Below are 24,631 nucleotides of genomic sequence, written 5' to 3' on the forward strand. Positions count from 1 at the left end.
ATCGTTGGGAGTGAAATAAATATAATATATATTTATATATATATATAATAAATGTTCATATATGTACCAACCAGGCATGCACATAGATATGTGGAGCACACGTCTGGAGCAGCACAGGAAGACCGCCCTGAAACCATTTTGACTCCCAAACTGACCAAATGTTTTCTCTGCAAGGAGGGAGGGGATGAGGGAACCTTCCCATTGTCTCAGGAATTGGGAAATCACCATCTCAAAGGAATGGCCAGACTACCAGGAAAGGCAAGCAGATATGGCATTATCAGATAACCTGGCAGACAGGAAAAACAACAACATTCAAATTTCTGTTGTAGACCACCTTTTCTGTGATGTAGGTATGATGTTTGTGGGGGGTGGTCTTGGGTTACACCTCTTCTGTGATGTAGGTATGATGTATGGAGGAGTGGACTTGGACTCCAAGGCGGGCAATTTAAAATGTCTATATAATGGCGGGCACACCTGGGTTCTGGGTCCTCCTCCTTTCCTGCGTGTGAGGGGAGACCCTGTTCCAACAGATCAATAAAGATCAGGCTTACTAGCTGCTTTGCTTCTCAATATTCTCTGGTTGGCCTCTGTTATTTTCTCCTACTGACAGAGAACCCACATAAGGACTCTATAAGGGCTCTTGTGTCCCCCATAAGGGAATAAGGGCAGATTTTGTTTATTACAGGAGGGACCCTGAGGGACATCCAGTCCAACCCCCTCCGCTAAAGCATCCATGACTGATGTCCCAGGTTCAGTCCTCAGCCTCGCCAGACAGAGGCAGGAAGAGACGCCTTCCCTGCAATGCTGGAGAGTCATGGCTGCCAGCCAGTGTCGACAGTCCTGGGCTAGAAGGCAGCATCCTCTGGGGACTCAGCCTCCCCTCCCTTGGCTCTCCTCTCCCATCTGCATGGCCTCTTTTGCCCCAGTGCAAAAAAAAACAAAAAAAAAAAACCCACTTAGAACGGACTTCTCCCAGCTGGGTCTCCTCCAGATGTTTTGACCTACCAATCTTATTCCAGCCGACCTGGCTGGACCTGATAGGTGCTGCAGACCGAAACATCTGGTGGGGGGAGAAGCCAGCCTGCGGTGGGATTTTTCTTAGGTCTCTTGTAAAGTGAGGCCAATGTCACCTGCTCCAGAATGCAACCTCTGGATCTCCAGACTTGTAAGAACCAGCTCAAGATCCGGAGGAGCCTGACGGCTGAAAAGGCAACTCCAGATAAGATGCAAGGAGGGTTCTGAGACACGCAGCAAAAGGGGGCTGAGTCAGTTGCGTTTCATGGACTGTGGCTGGATGAGAGATGGTGCAGCATTGGGGTGGCAGGACATGGTTGGGTAAAGGAGGAGCAGCTGGAGAATGGATACTTTGCCTATACAGTCTGTGTCCTAATGGAAATGCTCTATCCAGTTCCTTGGACTTCCTCCCATAATGCATCGCTGAATAAAGTCTGACCAATTGGCAATTTGGGGGGAGCCTCCATTCCTGAACCCCCCCAGGGGAATTTCCTTCCCGGAACTCTCTTGCAAGTGCCTCTCCAGATTTTCTATTTGACTTCTCTTTCCTGCATGCAGTCAATTTTGTTTTAAACGCCTTGCCTCTCAGCTAATATGTGGTCTCTTCCCCACCCCAATCTCCCCTCCTCTCCCTCTCTTTCTCTCTCTTAATAAACAGAGCCATCAGCTAAAGTCCTGCTTGTTTTCCTTCCTGCACAGCACCTAGGGGCACTTTTTGTTCATTTCCTCTAAGCAGCATGATTATTTTGTTCCCTTAGGCTGGTGCCATAATTTGCAGCACTTTATGTAAAAGGCCACCATCTAGTGGTGGTAAAGTACCATCTAGTGGCCACATGCAGAAGGTATTGTCACACACAAAAATGCAGGAATTTGGATTTCCACTCACTACATGAACCTGGGCTAGTCAGTCACTCTCTAACCCACCTTGCAGGCTTATTGGGGGAAGTAAAATGGATGAATCATGTAACTTATTGGAGGCAGGGAGGAACAAAAATGTAGTTTTTGTTAGGATATAGTTCTGTTTCATCTTAAAAGGGTGCCGGCATGACTGTTGTGTGTCACATGCCTGTTTACTTCCAGCACAGTCTGCTGGGAACTTCCATTTGTATATTGCTTTTGCTTTTAGCTGTTTTTGCTGGAGACGAAGGGAAGCAGACATGTTTTTTTCCTTTGTTCCTGCTGCTGAATAAAATGCTGCTTACACATGTCTCTGTCCGCCTCTTCTGCTGTGAGAAGATTTACACACTCTGCTGACTGAGCGTGCATGGGTCTCTAAACGTATCTGAGGCTCATGTCTCTGGCTGATGCTGTTGCAAGGGAGACCAATGATCGGCTGCCGGCCGGTGGCTGGAGCCAGCTGGGGGCCTGCCTGATGCCCCCATCTCCCCAGCAGTATCCCAACAGTTTTAACAAATGTTAAGCACCGCAACCAGCATAATCCAAAAGGTTGCTCTGTGACACAGAATGAATGGGTAGGTCTTCTCCTCCGCTCTGCAGCTGCTAGATAGGAGAACAAAAGCGAAAGTGGGAGGGGGCTGAGCTGGAAGCTGGAGACCCGCAGACCTGCTTGCTCTGTGCTGGATCCAAAACTGACTAATATCTGTTGGGGTGTGGATCCTGTGAACTCCTCCCTCTTATGCTCAGGTTGTATATGTGTGTAAATAAAAGTGCAATATTTAAAATGCAGTCAAACCAACCATTCATGTTTTGCTAGACAGGCACATGATAGGAGCTGAAGTTCAGAGTTTTCCTGCAAATTTACAAGAGGGAACTCAGAGACTCCCACTGTGCCCTGACAGGCAGAGGGCAAAGCTGTAGATATTCTCCTACCTTCCTAGGAGCACACATTCTTTCCATGCTGCCAGCAACATGAGAACATCTGCCAAGTCTGAGCTCCACGCTCTGCCTACATTTTAAGCTAGACTTAGGTGTGCCTTTGTAACCGAATTGCCATTTGAAGCCTGCCTAAGCAAAGATGCTGAATTTGTTGCTCTTCAGCAAGTATTCCAAGTGAGCAAATGTTCTTTTTACCTTTTACAAGACTGTTTGTGTGAATATTGTTGAAAAGGGGGCAATATCAGGAGAATCCTGGATTACTTAAACTAAAAGGCTAAAAGTAGCTTCCCTTTTAAACTGCAAAGGGATGCAACTCTGCTGAACTCACAAAGGTGAAGAAGGATGGATGATATCTAATAAATATATTCTCTCCTTGCATCTATTCACAGCCCAACAAAAACCATATATACTGAAGACACCCCCGTCTCCGTTGACCTTTATTGCAAGAAAACCCAACCTGGACATGTGCCTGGAACCCCTGAGGTCTCTCGCCTCTCGGAAATCAGCATTTAACATGACTCTCTCATGGCTCAGGATGTTTCCCCAGAGCTACCTGGAGGGAGGAAAGGATTCCAAGAAGCATGATTAGAATAAAAGATGGTTTATTGTTGCAAATGGTTAAAAAGCAAGACCATCGCCTGGAAGAGGCTTGGTTCATGCTGAAAGGTTAAAACATCCCATCACCTCCCATGGACCCATCCACGTCATGGGATGAGAGGGAACCACCAAGGGGTCCGACTGCTGCCCCATAAGCTCCCAGGCTGACCCAGCAGTGGGGAAAGGCCAAAGGGCTCCCACCAAGAGGCAGCTAAAGGACAAGGAGGCTGGGAGACCTTTGCTCAAGAGGCCCAGGCAGTGAGCGGGAGATGGGAGTGAAGGGGAGAGGGGAGCCTGCTCAGGGCTTGGCTCCTTAGAGGGACAGGAAAGGAAGGAAAGGCTCTGCTGCCTCCCTGGCCTGGGCTGCCACCCGCAAAAAAATCTGTGCTTAGAGAGGAGAGGAAGGGGAGGTGGGGAAAGGGCTCCGTGGCTTCAGTGGGGACAGTGGAGAGTGACCTGGTGGGGACATGGGCACCAGACTCTGATGCAGAGACGCAGTGGTCGGCCTGGGGCACCTTGGGGGTGGGGGTGGCAGCTAGAGGTGGGGGCCTGTTGCCCAGGGAGTCTGGAGCACCAGGAACAGATGGCAGTGGGAAGGGTGACAAAGGAGGCAAGATTGGGGCCAGGGGAGGGAGCGCTTTTAAAAGCCTGGGGGATGCCGGGAGGTTGGGGACCCAGGGCTCCCAGGTTGGGATGGAGGTCCTGGAAGCTGGGGTGGGGAGCTGGAGGGCAAGGAAGGAGGAGGAGGAAGCCTGATAACCTGATCCCCAGCCCCACTGGGGCCCATGCAGGATTTTAAAGGGGGCAGAGGGCTAAGGGGTCTGTGGCTGGGCCCGGGGAGGCAACGACAAGGGGCTCCCAGGTTGGGACGTGGGCTTCAGAGCCAGAGAAGCAGCAGAGGACGGTGCCTCAACACCGTCAGGATCAGGCTCTGCCAGGGAGGGTGGGCGAGGACGCAAGGGGGGTGCTTTGACAGGCGGGGGCAGGAAGCTCTCTGGCTCGGATGGCTGTGGCAGAGGCTTCCATTGCGGAAGGAAACCTCCGTGGCCCAGAAGCCGGCTGGAGGACGATTCTGATGCCCAGGGGAGATGCAGGAGTGCCATGCCATGGGAGGGAGTGGAGTGACAATGGCCCTGACCTGGCATGGGCCCCGGGAAAGTCCTGGGCATGGTATGGGGTCTGGGGCCACGGGTTCGGAAAGGCCTGGGGGGCTGGCGCATAAGGTGGGGGTGGGAAGTGCCCTTGGGGCCCCGGCGGAGCATGGAAGGAATCCGAAGGCACGAAAGGCTGAGAGATGAACGGCATGGCTTGGGCAGGGGGCTGCTGGAAGGGAGTGGAGGAAGGGGGAGACTGAGCCTGCTGCATGAGGGGGTCCCAGGAGGCAGGAGGGGACTGCGAATGGGGAGACATGGCGTTGGAGACAGGGGCCCAGGAAGCCTCACCAAGCAGCGGCAGCTGGTACACAGGATCTGGCCAGGGGAAGCGCGGCCCCTGCTGGAACGGGGCTGGAGGAAGGGGGTATGGGGAAGGAAACAGCACTGGGAGCCCATGGGTGGGGCACAGCAAGAGCGGGGGGCCAATTAGGTTCCCCCAGGAACCCCTTGGAACACCAGGGCTGCGAGTGTCTTCCTCCGCCAACACAAGTTCCTCTTCCTCTAGCGAAACTCCTGCGTCGCTCCCAGATGCTGAGGAGCTGAGGGGGATTGCAGAACGTGGCCTCCTCTCCAGCCCAGCACCCGGTAGATTATGTCCGGAGCTTCTTGATGGTCTGGGGTGCAGCTTAAGTCTGGAGCTGCTGGTCAAGGGTCCAGAGCGGGGGTCAGGTGTGGAGTTCCTCAAGGTCCCAAGGAATGGATCTTGTCCAGGACTGCTGGTCGAGGGTCCAGGGCGGGGGTCAGGTGTGGAGTTCCTCAAGGTTCCATGGAATGGATCTTGTCCAGGACTGCTGGTCGAGGGTCCAGGGTGGGGGTCAGGTCTTGCAGGGCACGGATCTTGTCCAGAACTGCTGGTCGAGAGTCCAGGGCGGGGGTCAGGTGTGGAGTTCCCGGAGGTCCCAGGGCACGGATCTTGTCCAGAACTGCTGGTCGAGGGTCCAGGGTGGGGGTCAGGTCTCGAGTTCCCGGAGGTCCCAGGGCATGGATCTTGTCCAGAACTGCTGGTCGAGGGTCCAGGGCGGGGGTCAGGTCTCGAGTTCCCGGAGGTCCCAGGGCATGGATCTTGGCCAGAACTGCTGGTCGAGGGTCCAGGGCGGGGGTCAGGTGTGGAGTTCCCGGAGGTCCCAGGGCATGGATCTTGGCCAGAACTGCTGGTCGAGGGTCCAGGGTGGGAGTCAGGTCTCGAGTTCCCAGAGGTCCCAGGGCACGGATCTTGTCCAGAACTGCTGGTCGAGGGTCCAGGGTGGGAGTCAGGTCTCGAGTTCCCGGAGGTCCCAGGGCACGGATCTTGTCCAGAACTGCTGGTCGAGGGTCCAGGGTGGGGGTTAGGTTTGAATCTACTTAAAAATCGAGGGGGCAGCTCGAATCTGGTGGTTCTTGAAGGACCAGGACACAATTTGTATCCAGAGCTCTTCCCCAAGCACCCAGAGTGGGGGTTACTTCTGGGGCTTTTGGGGGGCCTAGGGCACAGAGGTGGTTCTGCAGAGTCAGGGGTATCAAGGGCTCTTCGCTCAGGGGTGCTTTTGGTCTGTGAGTAAGAGTCCTGTCCTGAGAAAGAGAGAGAGGGAGGGAGGGGGTTAGCAGCTTCCGACAAGGCAAGTGACTCCGTAAGTCAGCTGTGCACCCACAGGTTTCAACCAACCCCCCCCCCTGCACCATCACAACTGGTCCTACATGCTTGATGCTCCCTTGTGCCTCCAGCCCCAAGGTCACCCTGTCCCAACCTCCAAGTTTTGAACATCTAGACCAGGGGTGGAGAACATCTGCAGCCCTCCAGATATTGTGGGAATCCCAACTCTTTCAGTTCCAGCCAGCATGGTCAGTGGTCATGGGTGACAAGGGAAATTGCCTGAAGTCCCTCAGCCTCCCAAGGCCTGGTCTCCAAGGAGGCAGGGGTCCCTCTGACTAGCTCCTCCTTTAGAAGAGCCCACTCACTCCCCATTCCAAAAATTTCAGCTGCCAGGTGGTCCTGGGATGACAAGCTCCCCTACTTCCTCTCCTAGGGTGATGGGCTCACCTTGTCCAGAAGACCCAGGGAGGGCTCCTCCCTCTTCCGGGAGGGTGGCAGGCTTTCCTTGAAAGAACAGGTGGACCAAGTTGGCAACCTGTTCTTGAGAAAGGATACCCACATCAACAAGATGTTGTGACAGCTCTGGGACAAGAGGCTCTCCTTGACCAGAAGGCCCTGGATGGACAAGTTGTGCTCCCTCTCTCTCTTCTGGGACAACAGGCTCTCCTTGACCAGAAGGCCCTGGATGGACAAGTTCTGCTCCTTCTCCCTCCTCTGGGACAAGAGGCTCTCCTTGACCAGAAGGCCCTGGATGGACATGTTCTGCTTCCTCTCCCTCCTCTGGGACAAAAGGCTCTCCTTGACCAGAAGGCCCTGGATGGACAAGTTCTGCTTCTTCTCCCTCCCCTGGGACAACAGGCTCTCCTTGATCAAAGTGCCCAGGACGGAGAAGTTGTGCTTCCTCTGGAGCGACAGGTTCTTCTTGACCAGAAGGCCCTGGATGGACAAGTTCTTCTTCTTCTCCATCCTCTGGGACAACAACCTCTCCTTGACCAGAAGGCCCTGGACGGACATGTTCTGCTTCTTCTCCCTCTTCTAGGACAAAGGGCTCTCCTTGACGAGAAGGCCCTGGATGGACAAGTTCTGCTTCCTCTCCCTCCTCTGGTACAACAGGCTCTCCTTGACCAGAATGCCCTGGATGGACATGTTCTGCTTCCTCTCCCTCTTCTGGGACAACAAGCTCTCCTTGACCAGAAGTCCCTGGGTGGACAAGTTCTGCTTCCTCTCTCTCTTCTGTGACAAAAGGCTCTCCTTGACCAGAAGGCCCTGGATGGACATGTTCTGCTTCCTCTCCCTCTTCTAGGACAAAAGGCTCTCCTTGACCAGAAGGCCCTGGATGTACAAGTTCTGCTTCCTCTCCCTCCTCTGGGACAACAGGCTCTCCTTGACCAGAATGCCCTGGATGGACATGTTCTGCTTCCTCTCCCTCCTCTGGGACAACAGGCCCTCCTTGATCAAAATGCCCAGGACAGACAAGTTGTGCTTCCTCTGAAGCGACAGGTTCTTCTTGACCAGAAGGCCCAGGGATGACAAGCTCTTCTTCTTTCTCCCCCTCCTTTGGGATGGCAAGTGCTCCTTGACCAGAAGGCCCCAGAAGGACAAACACATCTTCAGCCCAACCCAGGTCAGGTGCAGTGAGGGCATTTGCTGTTGGCACCAGTTCCTGCTTAAATCGCCGCAACTGAAAGGCCGCTGTGGAGACATCATATCCCAGGATGTCATGCAGTTCCCAGTAGAAAGGGGAGCAGTCGATTCCTCCCCGGAGCACGTCGGCGATGTAGCGCTTCAGGAGGGCATCCACCTTGCTGCGACACTGCTCTGCAACGCGCCAGACTCCTGCCTGCCTGAGAGCCGTGGACATCATAGAAGGGCTGGGGACGTGGTCTGGTGCCTGGGAGGAGAGACTCCTCCATGTCCTCAGGAGAATCTTCTCTTCCTTCTCGGTCCATTCTACAAAACATTCACAGAACCATAGAATTGTAGAGTTGGGAGGTACCCAGAGTGGGATAATCTGCAGTCAAAATGAACATTATATTTGCTAAATAAGCATATGGAGGGGCTAAGACACTTTGAGTTCCTCCATTCCTAAAGAAGGCAGCTCTATGTGGTGTTATATCGTCTTGTGGTAGGATGTAGGGCAAAGGATCTCAATCTTTTCTCCTTCCTTCTTGCCCCAGTCTCTCTCTTCCTTTCAAGTAAGCAATGTGAGCAGATGTAATGATAGAATTGTAGAGTTGGAAGGGACCCCAAGGGACATCTAGTCCAACCCTCTGCAAGGCAGGAATCTCAGCTAAAGTATCCATGACAGATGGCCATCCAAGCTCTGCTTAAAAACCTCCAATGGAGGAGAATCCACAACCTCCCAAGGGAGACCATTCCACTGTCAAATAGCTCATACTGTCAGAAAGTTCTTCCTGATGTTTACTCAGAATCTCCTTTCTTGCAACTTGGAGCTATTGGTTCGAATCCTACCCTCCAGAACAGGAGAAAACAAACTTGCTCCAACTTCCATGTGACAGCCCGAGAGATATTTGAAGACTGCTATCATAGCTCCTCTCAGTCTCCTCTTTTCCAGGCTAAGCATACCCAGCTCCTTCAACCGTTCCTTATCAGGCTTGGTTTCCAGACCCTTGACCATCTTGGTCTCCCTCCTCTGCACACCTTCCAGCTTGCAACATCCTTCTTATTGTGGTGTCCAGAATTGGGCACAGGACGCCAGGTGTGGTCTGACCAAGGCAGAATATTATTACTTCCCTTGATCAGGAAACTAGACTTCTGTTGATGCAGCCTAGAATAGCATTAGCTTTTTTTGCTGCTGCATCACACTGTGAACTCATGTTAAGCTTGTAGTCCACTAAGACCCCTAGATCCTTTTCACATCTATTACTAATAAATCAGGTTTTCCCCATTGTATATTTGTGCATCTGGTTCTTCCTGCCTATGTGAAGGACCTTACATCCGTCCCTGTTAAAATTCATTGTTAGCTTGCACCCAGTCTGGTGCAATCTGTTAAGGTCATGCTCAAAGACCAGGCTCCATTTTGGAAACTAGTTTTGTATTTTGTAACTAAAAACTATTTTACTTGCATACTACTTGGATATATTTGCTGTCTGCATTAAAATGTAAGTAAACATTTATGTTTTTACTAAAACGTAAGGTTCATTCTTAGCAACAGGAACAGAGAGAGAAAATATCAGCAGAACACAAATAAACAGGGATAAAAGGTGCAATTGCCTAATTCCTAGCTTCCAGTAAGCTGCAAAAGCACACAAGTGTGTTTACTCTGCTAAAAAGCCCTTCATATTTTTCCCACACAGAAGGGATAGAATGCTTGAATTTTGATTTACAGACTTAATCCTCAATCCATCTCCATCAAGTCCAAACCCCGGAAATGCAGGAATCACAGCTAAAGCATCTTTGACAGGCAACCGTCATGTCCTTTTTCTCCTACTGCATCCTTCCTTCTGCACCCCGTGTCAAGGAGAACCATCTGACCCCAGGGCTCCTTGGTCCCTCCTGCCTTCCCAAAAGGACTTTTTGCATGAAAGAGAAAATGAACTTGTAATATCTGGATTTGAAGATTGAAAAAAAATACTGCTTTAGAGAAGACAGAATGGTTGGAGCTTAAAGAATGAATATCATCTGTAGCTGCAGAGAGCCGGGAGTCCTTTTATTCTACTCTATTTTTCTTCCGTTTTTTTCTTTCTTTCCTTTTCTCTTGCTTGCTCCTTCTTTAGATTTCTCCTTTTCTTGCATTTTCTTCCTCCAGACTTTGCTCTTTTCTAGATTAAGTATCTGTTTTATCTCAGCATGTTATAAAAAGAGACTTTGTAATGGGTATGCATTTCTGTATATCTTTGAATTTATCTATCAGTAAATGTTAAGACAAAAAACCCCTCAAGTTCAAGAGTTCTACCCACCTAAAGGAGTATACAGGAGGTCCGGTTTGAGATGGTCCAAGAACTGCTGCAAATTGGTGCCTTTGACCAGTCCTCCTCTCTCCCTCAGGATCTCCCACCTGCAGAACCAGGTCATCTGCAAAGGAGAGACCCAGACAGACCCCCCCGGCTTTCAGATTCTTGCCCAGTTCAACTTCCGGAGCAACCTTGCATCTGCTGAACCAAAACTGCCCCTCCTCCAATTCTGCAAACTAAGGCACCCGCCTCACCTTGGCCCATTATAGTGCCGGCCCGGTTAACGAAGAAGTCGAGTCCATGGATTACTGATTAAGTCCATCCGTCAGGGAGACTGAGAAATCCCTTAGCAATTTCCACCTGAGATACCCACCTCCCCACTTCCTCTATCTGACCAGTGTGGCCTGGCTTCTGATTGGCAGGACTGGGTCAGCTGGTTGTCTGAACCACTATGGGAAATAACCCCTTAAAAATGGCTCTACGGATCTTGATCCCTCTTGGTCCTGCAACTGATGCCTGAACCAGAATCTGAAGCCCTGATTTAGGTAGCTGGGTGTTCCTCCCAGCTGCATTATGGCATCTGCTACCCTCAGTTTCCCCGAGAGATGGGTTGCCTACCTTGAGGCTGGGCTCCTGCAGGTTGTCCCCATAGAGGGCTGAGATGGGGAGAAAGAGCACCCTACCAGGGTCCCTGTACCACGCCCAGAGCCAGTCCCACACTTTCCCAACGATGTCTTTGTAGCGGTCGCAGCTGTAAGGCTCCGGCGTGGAAGAGTCCATCTTGTTGACACACACCACGAGCTGCTTCACTTGCTTGCTGGCTACCAGGATCTGCTTCTTGGTCGTGTGCCAACGCTTTTCAAAGTCCCTCTTCTCTGCAGAGATCACAAACAGCATGCAGTCAACCTGAGGGAGGGAGAGGAGGAAAGAAAAGGCCGTCAAAACTCTCAGTCGCCTGGCCCTGACTTTCTGCCAGGGAAGGGTATTCCATAAGAACATCAGAAGATGGCTCTCTAGCCCAGCAGTCTCTACTCACAACGGCCAAGCAGAGGCCTCAATGGGAAACTTGCAAGCAGGATTCAGGCAACAGAGCCCCCTCCCTTCATGGGGCTTTATTGTAGGGGATGAAGCCCCCACAGCCCCTTGGATGCAAGTGCATACAGTGGTCCCTTGCTTCTCAAATGCCTTGGTACTTAAACAACTTGGAACCCAAACACTGCAAACTTGGAAGTAAGTGTTCCGGTTTGTGAACTTTTTTCAGAAGCTGAATGTGCTCCGTTTTGAGTGCCATGTTTCCATTTTGAGTGTTATTCTGAGGTCTGTCTGTTTTTGCTATTTTGCATTTTTGCGGCTCTTTTTTGTTTTGTTTTTGTGACTGTGTGGAACCCAGTTCACCTACTGATTGATTGTGTGACTGCAGTACATTGTTTATTGCTTTCATTTTATGGATCAATGGTCTCATTAGATAGTAAAATTCATGTTAAATTGCTGTCACTGCCTCCTGTGGGAATGGCCCTACTGCATCAGAGGGTGTTGCGGGGGCGGAGATTCATTTAGAACAGGGGTCCGCAAGGTTTACCTCGCCTGGGCCGGTTCACTCCAGCAGAGATCCCTCTGTGGGCTGGATCACACGTGCGCCTGCCATTTCCAGCACCTGCGCAGACGCAATTTCCGGCACCGCAGAAGAAAGTCCCCACACCATGCTGCACCAGTTTAGCGCAGCGAGCAAGTGTAGCAGGAAACTCCCCCCCCCCCAAAAATCATTCAGTTTGTACAAACTTCAGACTCACTCACACTCACACACTACATACTTCTGTTATGAATTCATAGAAAATCAACCATACATCGGATTTGCACTGTTCCACAGGGAACAGTTTGATACAGGCCAGCCCAGCACATCCACAGGAGCCCTGCCCAGTTGCTATGCCAACCCTGATGGTCCTAGACAGAAGACAATCAAGATCACAAAGAACTTGTATATGGGAGTGGATTCAGCATGGACTGGAACAAAGGACAATGATCAGATCTTCCCTCAGGGGGCAGGAAACTGCAACTACCTTTTGTCTTCAGGAAATGACTCATGGGGGGGAGGAGAAGGGAACCAGCCAGGTGACAGGACACTCAGGTTACCACCACAACTCCTCCCTCAACCCCTCCTTTCTGTAATGTATGCATGATGTTTCTGGGGGTGGGCTTGACCTAAAGGTAAAGGTAAAGGTACCCCTGCCCGTACGGGCCAGTCTTGACAGACTCTGGGGTTGTGCGCCCATCTCACTTAAGAGGCCAGGGGCCAGCGCTGTCCGGAGACACTTCCGGGTCACGTGGCAAGCGTGACATCGCTGCTCTGGCGAGCCAGAGCCGCACACGGAAACGCCGTTTACCTTCCCGCTGGTAAGTGGTCCCTATTTATCTACTTGCACCCGGAGGTGCTTTCGAACTGCTAGGTTGGCAGGCGCTGGGACCGAGCAGCGGGAGCGCACCCCGCCGCAGGGATTCGAACCGCCGACCTTTCGATCGGCAAGTCCTAGGCGCTGAGGCTTTAACCCACAGCGCCACCTGCGTCCCTGCTTGACCTAGAGCCCCACAAATACCCCAGAGATGCATTTTAAAGAAAAACACACATTCTACTCATGTAAAAACATGCTGATTCCTGGACCATCCGTGGGCCGGATTTAGAAGGCGATTGGGTCGGATCTGGCCACCGGGCCTTAGGTTGCCGGCCCCTGATTGAGAAGGTCCAGGCCAAGGAAGAGCCCAAAGATTTGACAAGACGGTGGTGGCTGGTACCCACTGGAACTGGCAGGACAGAAGACAAGGAGGTGGACAGAAGGTGGTGCCAGAGCAAGCGGCTGGCAGAGCCAAGGAATTCTTGTTTTATGCCCCCCTCTTCTTCCTGCTAAGCTTTAAAAGGGCAAAACTGAGAGTGAGGAGGAGGGAGAATTTGACACCCAGCCCCTTCCCACCAACACATTTACTGCATGCACAGGACACAACCTTTGGCATGAAACCTCACCTGCCCCCTTAGCTACTGAGGAGCAGAGACTCTCACCTTTTCCTGGCCTTGCAAGGAGCAGCTGCGGAACATCCCTACACGACTTGGGGGGTCTGCAATGGCGACCTCATACTTGGGGCTCTTGTAGTTCCGTCTCCCGGGAGTTTCACCACTTTTCTGAACTTGCTGGAGTGTCTCCAGCAACTGCCTGTACGACTTGCCTTGCTCCACCTTCTGCAAAGGAGACAGAGGTGGCAGAAAATCCCAGGCAGGCGGGGGCATACAGCGGACACCACCCCCACCCCAGTTTAACAGCAGTTAGGTATGCCAAGCAGTATCCAGGTTAACACTTTATTCATTGACATGTTTTATTGGCACTGCCTATATGATGTCATTTACACTGATTTTATGTCATTTTAATGGAAAATACAGTGGTACCTCGGGTTACAGACGCTTCAGGTTACATACGCTTCATGTTACAGACTCTGCTAAGCCAGAAATAGTACCTCAGGTTAAGAACTTTGCTTCAGGATGAGAACAGAAATCGTGCTCCGACGGCGCGGCAGCAGAGGGAGGCTCCATTAGCTAAAGTGGTGCTTCAGGTTAAGAACAGTTTCAGGTTAAGAACGGACCTCCGGAATGAATTAAGTTCTTAACCCGAGGTACCACTGTATTGTTGGGTGTTTTGGGGAGGGGTTTCAGTCTGGATGATGCCCCGAGTCCATTCCAGTTCTTGTGGGTCCCGTACCCAGGGAGAATCTAAGCTTTTATTTCAGAACTAGCCAGACAAGTTCCTTTGCAAGACCATGACCTTAGCTGGCTACTGAAATGTCCTCATCAGCATCCCAAAAGAATGAGGCAGGTTACAGGAACAGCAACCAGTGATGGGACCTTCCAGGCTGATTGGGGGAGGGGGCATTTCTCCACCCTGCTCACCTGGCTGCCAGGTGAGCTGGAAGCTGGGCAAGGGCTTGAAGAAGGAGACCCAGTGACCTGCTTGCTCTACACTGGACCCAAAGCTGTGATTAATGGAGAAGCAAGATCTACCGGGGCTGTTGGGGCCATGAACCCCTCCATCTTACGCTCAGGTTGTACAGATATCCAGAGATTCTGAAGCACCTGCAGCTCCTGGGGTCTCTCGCCACTCGGAGACAGGGGTGGCATGTGAAAATAATTTGTATTTTCCTTGCTTTGAGCCACCTTGAGCATCATTTGGCAGAAAGGCAAGCCACGAACTTAATAATTAGGAAGGAGATACCTGTTTCCAGAGGGTCTCCATAGTTTCTGCTTTAAGATGCCCACATTTGTAGAGAAGGTGGCCGATGAGGGTGGACTTCCCAGACTGCTCTGAACCCGAGACCAGGATCCGGAGTGGGGGGTTCCACATCTTCTCTGTGCCCACAGCTGCCAACTCCTATATAGGGGAGGGAAGGGAGCAAAGACAGGGTGAGAGATGGGCATGGGCCTTTGGGTGAGGCACTGAATGAGAACCTGCGTTTTACAAAATGCTAGTATACTGCTGCATCATTGAAAAAATTGCAGTTTACAGCAATAAAACCATATAAAAAGGGTTTTTTAAAAAATAATAACCATTGTGGAAGGGTGCGTTCTTTATTTTCTGAAGGTACTAAAAAGTTTTCAGCAGGTGTTTCAAAGTTGACACAGAAGGTACCTGCTGAATCTCCAGTGGCAAAGAGTTCCACCGGACTAGCCCAATGATACTAATGGATCAGGTGTGTCAGGTGAGGGGAGCAACTGAATGAAGGAGCATCAAATCAGCCACTACCCTAGAGGTGCAAGAACAACTTTTTCTGAAAACCTAGGATGACAGTCCAATAATTGAAGAACTTTTATTAGAGATGCCCCATTCAAGAGGTATGGTTCAACCTGCAAATTCCAAGAGCTATTCTCACCCGCATTAACAGAAAGCACAGACACAAACACACACACACACACACACACACACACACACACACTGCCTCACAAAAAATACATTGTGTACAGCAAAGCTTGGGAGTCAGGCCACATTGCCCAACTAGCCCAATATCAACCTCCCTCATGCCCTCCCCTCCACCCAAATACACACACACACACACACACACACACACACACACACACATATATATATATATATATATATATATATATATATATATATATCAGAAGGAAACCTCTTTCATCACACACTCTGTTAAGGAAATGGTTTGAGGGTGACTCTGGGATCAGCTCCATGCAAAGTTGGGGCTCTGCCACAGAAGTAGATTGGTTCCCACTAGCAAAGCTGCCAAGGAGATCTTCGCTGTGATTCCTGCATCGCAGGGGGTTGGTCTAGATGCCCCTTTAGGTCCCTTCCAGCTCTAGGATTCCGTGAGCCTTCTGTTTCCAGAATCCGCCCTCTATCAAGGACACTGAACCCCAGCTGTACCAGACTGTCGCCCCTCAACACAGGCACACTCTTCCGCTATCTCTCCTGGTTCCCACTGCCCCCTTTACAGCGGCTGCATTAACAGCCAGGAATTCAACAGGTGCAGCTTTCCACAGCATTTAGGAGATGCGGAGACGGAGAAACTTTGCCTGCTGAGTTCCTGCCTCCTGTGCAGCTGCTAAAGGCACAGGTGCACCGTCAGAAAACTCAGGAAGCAAGAGACAGCTGGAAGACCAAGATTGCACCTGGCGGCATCCTTTGGCATCACCAGCCATAAGAGCCACCTCCCTGGTTGTCCTGCACGGAGGCACAGCAAACAGTACCAGCAGAAGACACACACGGGGGGGGGGGGAGGGTCTCGTTCAAATAAGCACCCGCCCACTAAGCAATTCTTCCTTGCAGCAATGGCAGAATGAAGGTCAACTTCTGAGGCTGCAATGGGCCAATGGGCCTTTCTGTCCAACCTACAAGGCTGCACAGCATGCTGAATTTTTAAACTTTCAAATTCCAAAAATGAGGGGCTCTGAAAAGTTTTAAGATGACTTGGGAATTCAAAAGGTGGTTTGGTTAAATTAGCGTAATTGAGGTTTGCTTGGAAAGTAAAATGGGTGTGAAATTGCAAAGAAATTAGTAAAAATGATTGCCAGGTTCCTGTGGTTATATTCTATATAAACATTCTTATTACTCATTATGATTATGATTATGATTATTAAGCATTACTGGGCATTTTCAGAAAATTAAAATGCTTTGCTTTTCTGAAAGCATTTTGTGTGTTTCTTTATCAAACATAGACTTATCAAGCTAAGTATTGTCCAGTCACAAAAATAACCAGAGATTTGAATTCCTCCCACCCAAAAACAAATTTTTAAGATTCCCCACCAGAAAAGAATTCCGATTCTTGCATTGCAAGATGAGCCCTTGAGGTCCCTCCCAGCTCTGTATTTCTGAGCTGGAAGACTTGGAGAGAGCAAGAAGCTTCTTTCCAAGCAGCTACAACATCCCAGAGTCAAGGTCAGCGAGTTCAACTCAGACCCGAGAGAGACCCGAACTCAGCTCCCCAATGGGCTATGAAACTCACTGGGTGACCTCGGGGGCCAGTGGCCGTCCCTCAGCCTAAGCTCCCTCACAGGACTGTTGTCAGGATAAATGGGGAGCGGGGAGAGGAAAGAGGCTGCCCACCTTGAGCTCCTGGGAGGAAAAGTGGGGTATAAATGCAAAGTGAATAAATGAGCTCAGAAGCCCATTATGGAGCAGGCAGATATTGCCTAAAGAGCCCAGACTTGGGGGTGGGAGTCAGGTGGCGAGAGACCAGCCACGAACAGATGACGCTAGTAGGACTGCAAGAAGGAGGACTATTCAAAATATTGCAAGAAAGACGATGAAGAGAATTAGGTAATGACAATTAAGAGTAACAGAGAAATTAAGAAATGCAGAATAAGTGATAAAGAACGGAAAATCATCAGAGGTTGTGGACGGATATTAATAAAATATTGTATAAGATAAGAAGTTATGTTAAATGATTGTTGAAAATGATATGTAAAAAAACCCCCAATAAAAATGTATTTAAAAAAGAAAGAAAAGAGACCACCCAAGACTCCCTCCCCCGCTTAAATCCTCTCCCCCAACTCTCTTTCTCTCACAACAAAGGCATCCTCAAGTCCAAAAATTTAAATGGATTTAGGCCTTGGGGGGAAAGTTGCACTAATAAAAGGGGGTAACAGTTGTAATCACGGAGGGGTTCGCTTCCAATTTGCACCGGTGCAAATAGTAAACACAATGCTCATTGCAATTGTCTGCTAATTGGAGACAAACTAATTGGAGGAGAAGAGGAAGAGTCAAGCCATCACCCTCTGCAAGCGTCAACCAAGCCAGATGGTTGAGCCCCCCCCCCAACACCCAACGCCCCCTCCTCCCTAAGCCTCCCATAGCAGAGAGCATGTACCTTCCAGGCCCCGGTCCTTCCCCAGCTCTGCCCCCAGGTTTCCCCCTTGCAATGCCCCCACCCCTCCCAGAGGGAGCTTTAAACCCTGGCCACGCCCACCTGCAACCAGGGGAACTCCCTGAGCAGAGATTAACCCCACCTGGCACCCTGCTGAGTCATCCAAGCATATTCAATAAACACACAAGATGTAATCGGCTGTACATTTGAAAAAAATAATATATACTATTCATTGTATTGAATTGTAGATTTCAACAGAAGTAACTCAAAGTTCAACGAAAAAAGTAGAAGACCCAGTGGATCAGTTCATTCACTAATCAGTTTATGCATAAGGTCCATATATGTGAAAGGGTCTATTCCACCTGTCTGTTCCTAGAGTCCAACAATCCACACGAAAGGTTGTTGCAGTTCGACAAGGATTTCCGGAATATTAGCCTTGTTTCGTCGTCTTGGGCGAACTCATATATGATATCACTGGACAGTGGATCATCCTTGTTTTAGACTCTGTGAAAGGATTCTGTGGAACTGATATTTTAAGGTTGTTTAAATGAATATTCTAAATTGTAAAACACAAAATCTAATAAAAAATTATATTAAAAGAGTTTGTGCAAGCAGAAGGTGGGGGGGTGGAGAAGAGGTGCTTGTCCTCTGCACCTGCCCCACGGTCCTTGTTAGACCTCCAAGGTGAGCTGAGCGTCTACTTACCTGCAGGAACAACCCCCACCTGGGCAGAAGAGGTGGAGGCCAGCTTGACTGGAGGCTCCCTGGGCTGAAACAGCTTAAAATATTCTCTTTCCAATTATGCTGGCCTTGCAATTATGCTGTTTTCAGTGTGTATCCTATAGACCTCCATTGGTAATGTTTTATTTATGAAATCTTTAAGATAATATTTTAGTTTCCTGCTAGTTATGTTGCTTTGAATGTATATTTCATAGGTGACCTTCTGCTGCAATGTTTCGCTTTGGAATGCTTATTTGCTGCATTACTGTCGATTGTCATTTGAGGCTTTTTTTCCACCTTAAAAATATAAAGTGGGATAAAAATGAAAAAATAATAATAAATATTAAAAGGCCAAGGGGAGCAACAGAGTCTGCTGCCAGCAGGCTGACACCAAAGGGACATTAGCTTTTAGTGGGGGGTGATATGACGATTTTTAATATAAAAAAAACCCCAGCTTTTATGCCAATGATCATGGACAAACAGATCAGCTTCCAAAAGCAACATTAGACATTTGGTTATCCTAACCATTTATTACAGACTCTGCAAATGCAATATCATCATTTTGCTATGTCTCCCACCAGTTGCCAGATGGAGCTGTAAATGTACCGCAAGTTTTCCACATAATGCTGTTGTTGAAACTTCACATATTTCTTCCTGTGGACACCTGGCTGTGTGAAGAGACATTGTGTTGTCATCGCTGTTTATTAGTGCTCAAGTGTATTTTATACTTCCCCAATAAAATGGGGGTGGGGGGCGAGACTCTGTTCATTATGCATGTGGGGTGCTCACGTCACTCCACTCTGCAGCCACCAGAGGGCGGGCTGCCCCCAAAAGAAAGCAACTCTTTCCCCCCCCCCTCCCCACAGAGCCCATCTGCAACGCAGAACTGGGGGGGGGGGGCAGAGAATCTGCATCAGTCGCAGTCCTCAGGGGCACAGACCCTCCATGGCATCCGAGGAAACACTGACAGCATCCTTCGGGTCTTCCCCATGCAGCGCCCCCATTTAAGGAGCGCCCCCTCCAGGAAACCTCCGCCCAGCTGGCCTTGCAAGGCGGCTGCCCTGTGCCTCCGCAGAGAATCACAGAACTGGAAGGTGCCTTCCCAAAACCGCCGGAGTCTGGACTTCTTTCATTCAACTATGGAACAAGTCCTCAAAGGCTGTTTGCAGGTGTCATAAGAATTCTAAGGTCTCAAATGTATAAATTAAATGTTCATAAATGTACAAGGCAAACACATACATAAGTGCAGTGGACTCTCGGGTTGCGAACGTGATCCGTGCCGGATGCACGTTCACAACCCGCGTCTGCGCACACGCGGGTTGCGATTTGGCGCTTCTGCGCATGCGCAAAGCACAATTTAGCACTTCTAACCTGTTCCAGTTTCCGGGTTTCGGTGCTCCGCAACCTGAAGTGGCTGCAACCCAAGGTATGATTGTATATAAGCCACGTATATAAGCCTCCTGAAATAGTACAGGAGAGCAATCCTGAAGCCATTTTGACTCTCCCAAACCAGTTTGACTCTCCCAGTGACCTCAAATGTTTCTCTGCAAGGAGGGAGGAAATGGGAAAGCCTCTTCATTGTCTTTTCCTTACCTGTCTTAAGGGCGTATTTGTGTAGGAATAGGGCGAGCCAGTGACCTGGATTCAGGAATTAAAGTATTTACCATCACAAAAGAATGGCCAGGCTGCTAAGGTGAAGCAACCAGTGACCATTATCAGGTATCCTGGCAAACAGGATTTCTCCTGGAGGCCGCCTCTTTCTGTGATGTATGATGTTTTTGGGGTGGTCTTGAGCTACAGGGTGGGCAATTTCAAAAGTCTATATAAGGGCTTGTACGCCATTGTTCTGGCGACAGAGGACGAGATGGTTGGACAGTGTTTTCGAGGTTACCAGCATGAGTCTGACCAAGCTGCGGGGGGCAGTGGAGGACAGGAGTGCCTGGCGTTCTCTGGTCCATGGGGTCACGAAGAGTCGGACACGACTAAACGACTAAACAACAACAACAACGCCATTGTTATGGGTTCCTCCTCCCTCCTGCATGTGGTGAGTGAGAACCCTGTTGCAACATTTAATTAAGATCAGGCTTACTAACCGCTTTGCTTCTCAATATTCTCTGGTTGGTCTCTGTTGTTTTCTCCTTCTGATAGAATACTTAAGGACTCTATACAGGCTCTTGGATACCCCGTAAGGGAAAAGGAGCAGTGTTTTTCTTACCTACGGGACCGCCTCTCCTGGTATGTCCCACAGAGGAACTTACGGTCTGCAAATAAAAACATCCTGAAGATCCCAGGCCTCAGAGAGGTTAGGCTGGCCTCAACTAGAGCCAGGGCCTTCTCGGCCGCGGCTCCAATCTGGTGGAACGCTCTGTCCCAAGAGACTAGGGCCCTGCGGGACTTGACATCTTTCCGCAGGGCCTGCAAGACAGAGCTGTTCCACCAGGCCTTTGGCCAGGGCGCAGCCTGACCCCCTCCTCTGGCAATCTGCACAGAATTTTGTTTATTGGTTGCCATCAATTTGATGTTAATTAATTTTTATAATGAAATGTTTTTAGAATCGTTGGATTATTTTGATTGTTGTTAGCCGCCCTGAGCCCAGCTTCAGCTGGGGAGCGCGGGATATAAATAAAATTTATTATTATTATTATTATTATTATTATTATTATTATTACACAGGTTTCCCAAAGAACAGGGTGCCTCCAGTAAGAACTGGATAGGCCTGTTATGGAAATTATGGGGGGGGGGGCACATCTTTAAAGTTGTTAAATGTTACAAATATTATGCATAAAGGTATCCTTTCGACTTGACAGCTCAGGGAAGTTACCTAGCTTTAAAAATCATATAAAATCAACTCCTTTGCCAGTTTCCTTCATTCCACCGCCATTTTGCTTCATTAGCCAAGGACTTGGAACCACTTGGTCCCCGCCATAATCCCTCAAGCGGGAGGTCACATACTCACAGGAAGGTACTCATAGGTGTCAATCGCTGGGCAAAGGCACTCCTCCGGACTTGCCCAGGTGGCAGACTATGAAAACCAAAGTTCTATGGTCCCTTTGTAGTAAGTAGGTGCTCAGAATGTTCTTCCCAATACATATCCTGTATCCGCCTGTTGCCCCAACACATTCCTCCTGTGTTAATCATGTATAAACCTCCCCTTTTCTGATGTACCAATGATGTAGTGATGATGCTGAATGAACTGTATGCTGGGATAAGATAGAAACTTTTAAAAGTCCTTGTCACCCCATCCTCGGGGTTCAAAATTCCTCTTTGAGCCTGTTGCGCAATAAACGTTGGTCTACAGCTATTTGCTCCGGTTGGCTGGACTCCTTCCTTTATTTCGCAGGGACCCGCGGGCTCAGCCAGACGAGATGGGTGACTGAGCATCCTCACACCTAGATTTTTCCATAACAGGCCACTTACGTTCTTAGATTAAATAAAGGTAAAGGTAAAGGGACCCCTGACCATTAGGTCCAGTCATGGACGACTCTGGGGTTGCGGCGCTCATCTCGCTTTACTGGCCGAGGGAGCCGGCGTGCAGCTTCCGGGTCATGTGGCCAGCATGACTAAGCTGCTTCTGGTGAACCAGAACAGTGCACGGAAACGCCGCTTACCTTCCCGCCAGAGCGGTACCTATTTATCTACTTGCACTTTGACGTGCTTTTGAACTGCTAGGTTGGCAGGAGCAGGGACCGAGCAACAGGAGCTCATCCTGTCGCGGGGATTCGAACCACTGACCTTCTGATTGTTGGTTTGCAAGCCCCCTCCACAGAGGCTGGCCCCTCTCATATACTGACACTGATCAGCAAGCCCTAGGCTCAGTGGTTTAACCCACAGTGCCACCCGCGTTAAGATTAAGTAAGCAGGGCTAATTGTGCACATGAGAATGCAGGGTCAGGCTCTTCCAAGATGTGAACTCATCATCATCTGCACTTCTGATAAGTACACACATTAAAAAAACAAATCACTGCCAAGTTAACTGGTGTCACCTTTTTAGTAAGAAGGGAAATAATCAGGTTAGCTAATCCACAGAACAACAGCACTGTGGGTGGGTGGCAGGGAAGACTGTGGGTCTCTCTGGTGAGAGCAGGGAGCTCCCTAGACTTGCGGGTTAGCGCCATCGGCAATGGCGGCGTTCCTCTGAGAGGAACCCACTCCGTGGAATTCGGGTCGTGCCGCTGCGGTGAAGGCGGAGACCCTTTAGAAATCCCAGGCCGATGAAGCCTGGGAACATGGGATTCGGCTGACACCAGGAGCGCCCCCCCTACCCACAGGGAAACCCCTTTTCGGGGGTTCCAAAGTGACGTGGGGTGAGCGGCGCAGTGTTTTGAATCGACCGCTATTTTTACGGAGTGAAGCCCCGTAGCCGTTGCCGGAGAGCGCTGACTTTTTCTTGTGGACAATTGGATTTCAAACAACAACCCGTGAGTAGAATGGAAATTGGATTTTTAAAGTATTTTTAAATTGGCACCGATCGGGGAAGGTCTAAACAGGAAGTCCGCCTCCCCTTTCTGTAAATAAACTGAAGCAAAGAACCTGTTAACTAAGGTCGTGGAGAGTTTTATGTAAAGGATTTAAATTCCACTGATTGAAACTACCATCAATATTCTTTTTGGAAGCAGGGGAGCCTGCAGGAGAAGGTTAAAATTCGGGAATTGAAGCGCCACTTCCCTAAACCCGTGAGTAGTCTGTGAGAGCCCGCTGACAGTGAATAGATAAATTTGACAACTGTCAAGTTAGCTGTCAAGATACAAAAGAAGGACTTTGTTTCTACTGTCCGTTTTTGTTACAATCTTACGTTTAAAATGAAGGAAGGAACTGTTACAATTTAACGTATGGGACCTTTGGGTCTGTGCTGGAAGGAGCGAAAAGGAACTTGAATCCCTCTAGAGGGAGCTTTGGGATATTGTCGTAAGGATGCAGCTGGGAAATGGCTTTTAAAGATAAAAGCCCTGAGAAACCAGTTTTTGACCTTGGACTGTTTAAGGATGGCGGTCGGGAAGGAAATCGAGTGTGAACTGAACAGGACATTTTATCTCTTGGGAAAGCTGCAAGACCAGATAAATGTTATGGCTACTAATGTTGTAATCTTGGGAACAAAAGTGGGTATTAGTAAAGAAGTCGACAAGAACTCGGCACAGGAACCTCTTCCAACTGAACAAATTGAAAAATTTGAGAAGGAGAATCATGTTGCGATTAAAGTGATGAAAGGAGGAGCCGTAACCCTACAGAGGCAAATGGTGGACTACAATTTGAGGCCTCACATGATGGCAACTAGGAGAAGCAAATTTTTGGAGATGGAAGCCTGGCTTGGCCTGGAAAATGAAAGATGGAGAGATCACCCTATGTGGAGATCAAATGACCTTTGGATTACAAATCTGAGCCAGGTGGAGGTTGGAGTTTCGGGGGCCTTTGGATTTGAAAGGAGTGTGAAACAAGATTTGGAATATCCTATAGGCCCTGTTTTTAACTATGGAAGTTTGGCAGGAAGGAATATGATTACCGTTGGGTTGGAGCTTCCCCGAGATCTGGTTTTCAACACCAAAGACTATCAAAAAGACCGGCAGAGGGGACATGAAAGAGACTTAAGAGCCTCGGACTTAAGATCTCCGGGTTGATGGTTTTCCGAGATTGATGGAACTATTGCTAGGGGCCGAAACCGGGGAGGAGATCTGGTGGAAGAAAATTGGGAATTTAAAGTGTATATAATATATTTTTTTTTTTCTTTTAATGAGAGATGGGGAAATCGTGGAATGGAATCTTTTTTGACCCTAGGGGAAATGTCTGAAGAATAAGTACAGATATATGTTTTAATGAGAAATAAGATTAAATAAAGTAAAAGTGGATGGTTATTTGGTGAAAGAATGGAAAATTATAGTATTTTAAGATAAGATATAAGGATAAAAATAAGATGAAGGATTTGCTGAAATATCTATATGAATTAGAATACAAAGAGGGGAATTATAGTATGTTAAGATAAATTATTAGGATAAAAACAAAGTTGGAAGGATTTGCTGGAATATCTAATTGAATTAGAATACAAAAATGGGAGGCGTGAGGAAGTCAAGGAAATAAGTGAATTTAAGTAAGTGAGTTAAAGGTTTGACTTGTTTTTTACTTCTTTTTTCTTTGTTTGCTTTTTTCTTTCTTCTGTTTTTTGATGATGTTTTTTTTTATATGTACTGTTTTTTCTCTCTTTTCTTCGATTATTTTCTTTTTATTTTATTTATCTGTAACCTTTAAAATCTTAATAAACATTTATTTAAAAAAAAAAAAAAGAGCAGGGAGCTCCCAGAGGTGGGGAGATTAAATTGGAAAGCACACATTAAAGGCCACTCAGCAACCGTAGCAGAAGGCAAGAGACAAATCTATTCAAAAATACTTCAAAGGAAGCAAAGGATCTGTGTGGAAAAGCCAGCATGCATAGCCTGATTTTGAACTCCTTTAAACCTTTGCATATATAGGTCACTGTAGTC

General features: G+C 48.9%; 1 protein-coding gene across 1 annotated transcript; it reads right to left on the reverse strand.

The window, feature by feature from the left end:
• Positions 1-5,831: 5,831 nt before the first annotated feature.
• Positions 5,832-14,436, reverse strand: LOC307226356 (elongation factor 1-alpha 1-like). The gene is made up of 4 exons (XM_079995125.1): positions 14,336-14,436; positions 13,135-13,311; positions 10,704-10,991; positions 5,832-6,149 (listed from the first exon to the last, which is right to left on the reverse strand). Exons 1-4 carry the CDS (start codon positions 14,354-14,356, stop codon positions 5,943-5,945), a joined length of 693 nt encoding a protein of 230 aa, XP_079851251.1. The 5' UTR covers positions 14,357-14,436; the 3' UTR covers positions 5,832-5,942.
• Between the last annotated feature and the right edge of the window lie 10,195 nt (positions 14,437-24,631).

Source organism: Podarcis cretensis (assembly GCF_951804945.1).
Source record: "Podarcis cretensis genome assembly, chromosome: 11".
NCBI classification, from domain to species: domain Eukaryota; kingdom Metazoa; phylum Chordata; class Lepidosauria; order Squamata; family Lacertidae; genus Podarcis; species Podarcis cretensis.

What these genes read in the sequence shown, in the direction of transcription:
- LOC307226356 (XM_079995125.1), bottom strand. Translation starts at nt 14,356, where the DNA reads ATGGAGACCCTCTGGAAACAG. An exon ending in CCTTGCAAGGCCAGGAAAAG is followed by an intron (nt 10,992 to 13,134) that starts GTGAGAGTCTCT and finishes TCCCTCCCTCAG; the next exon opens with GTTGACTGCATGCTGTTTGT. An exon ending in TGCAGGAGCCCAGCCTCAAG is followed by an intron (nt 6,150 to 10,703) that starts GTAGGCAACCCA and finishes TCTCTTTCTCAG; the next exon opens with GACAGGACTCTTACTCACAG.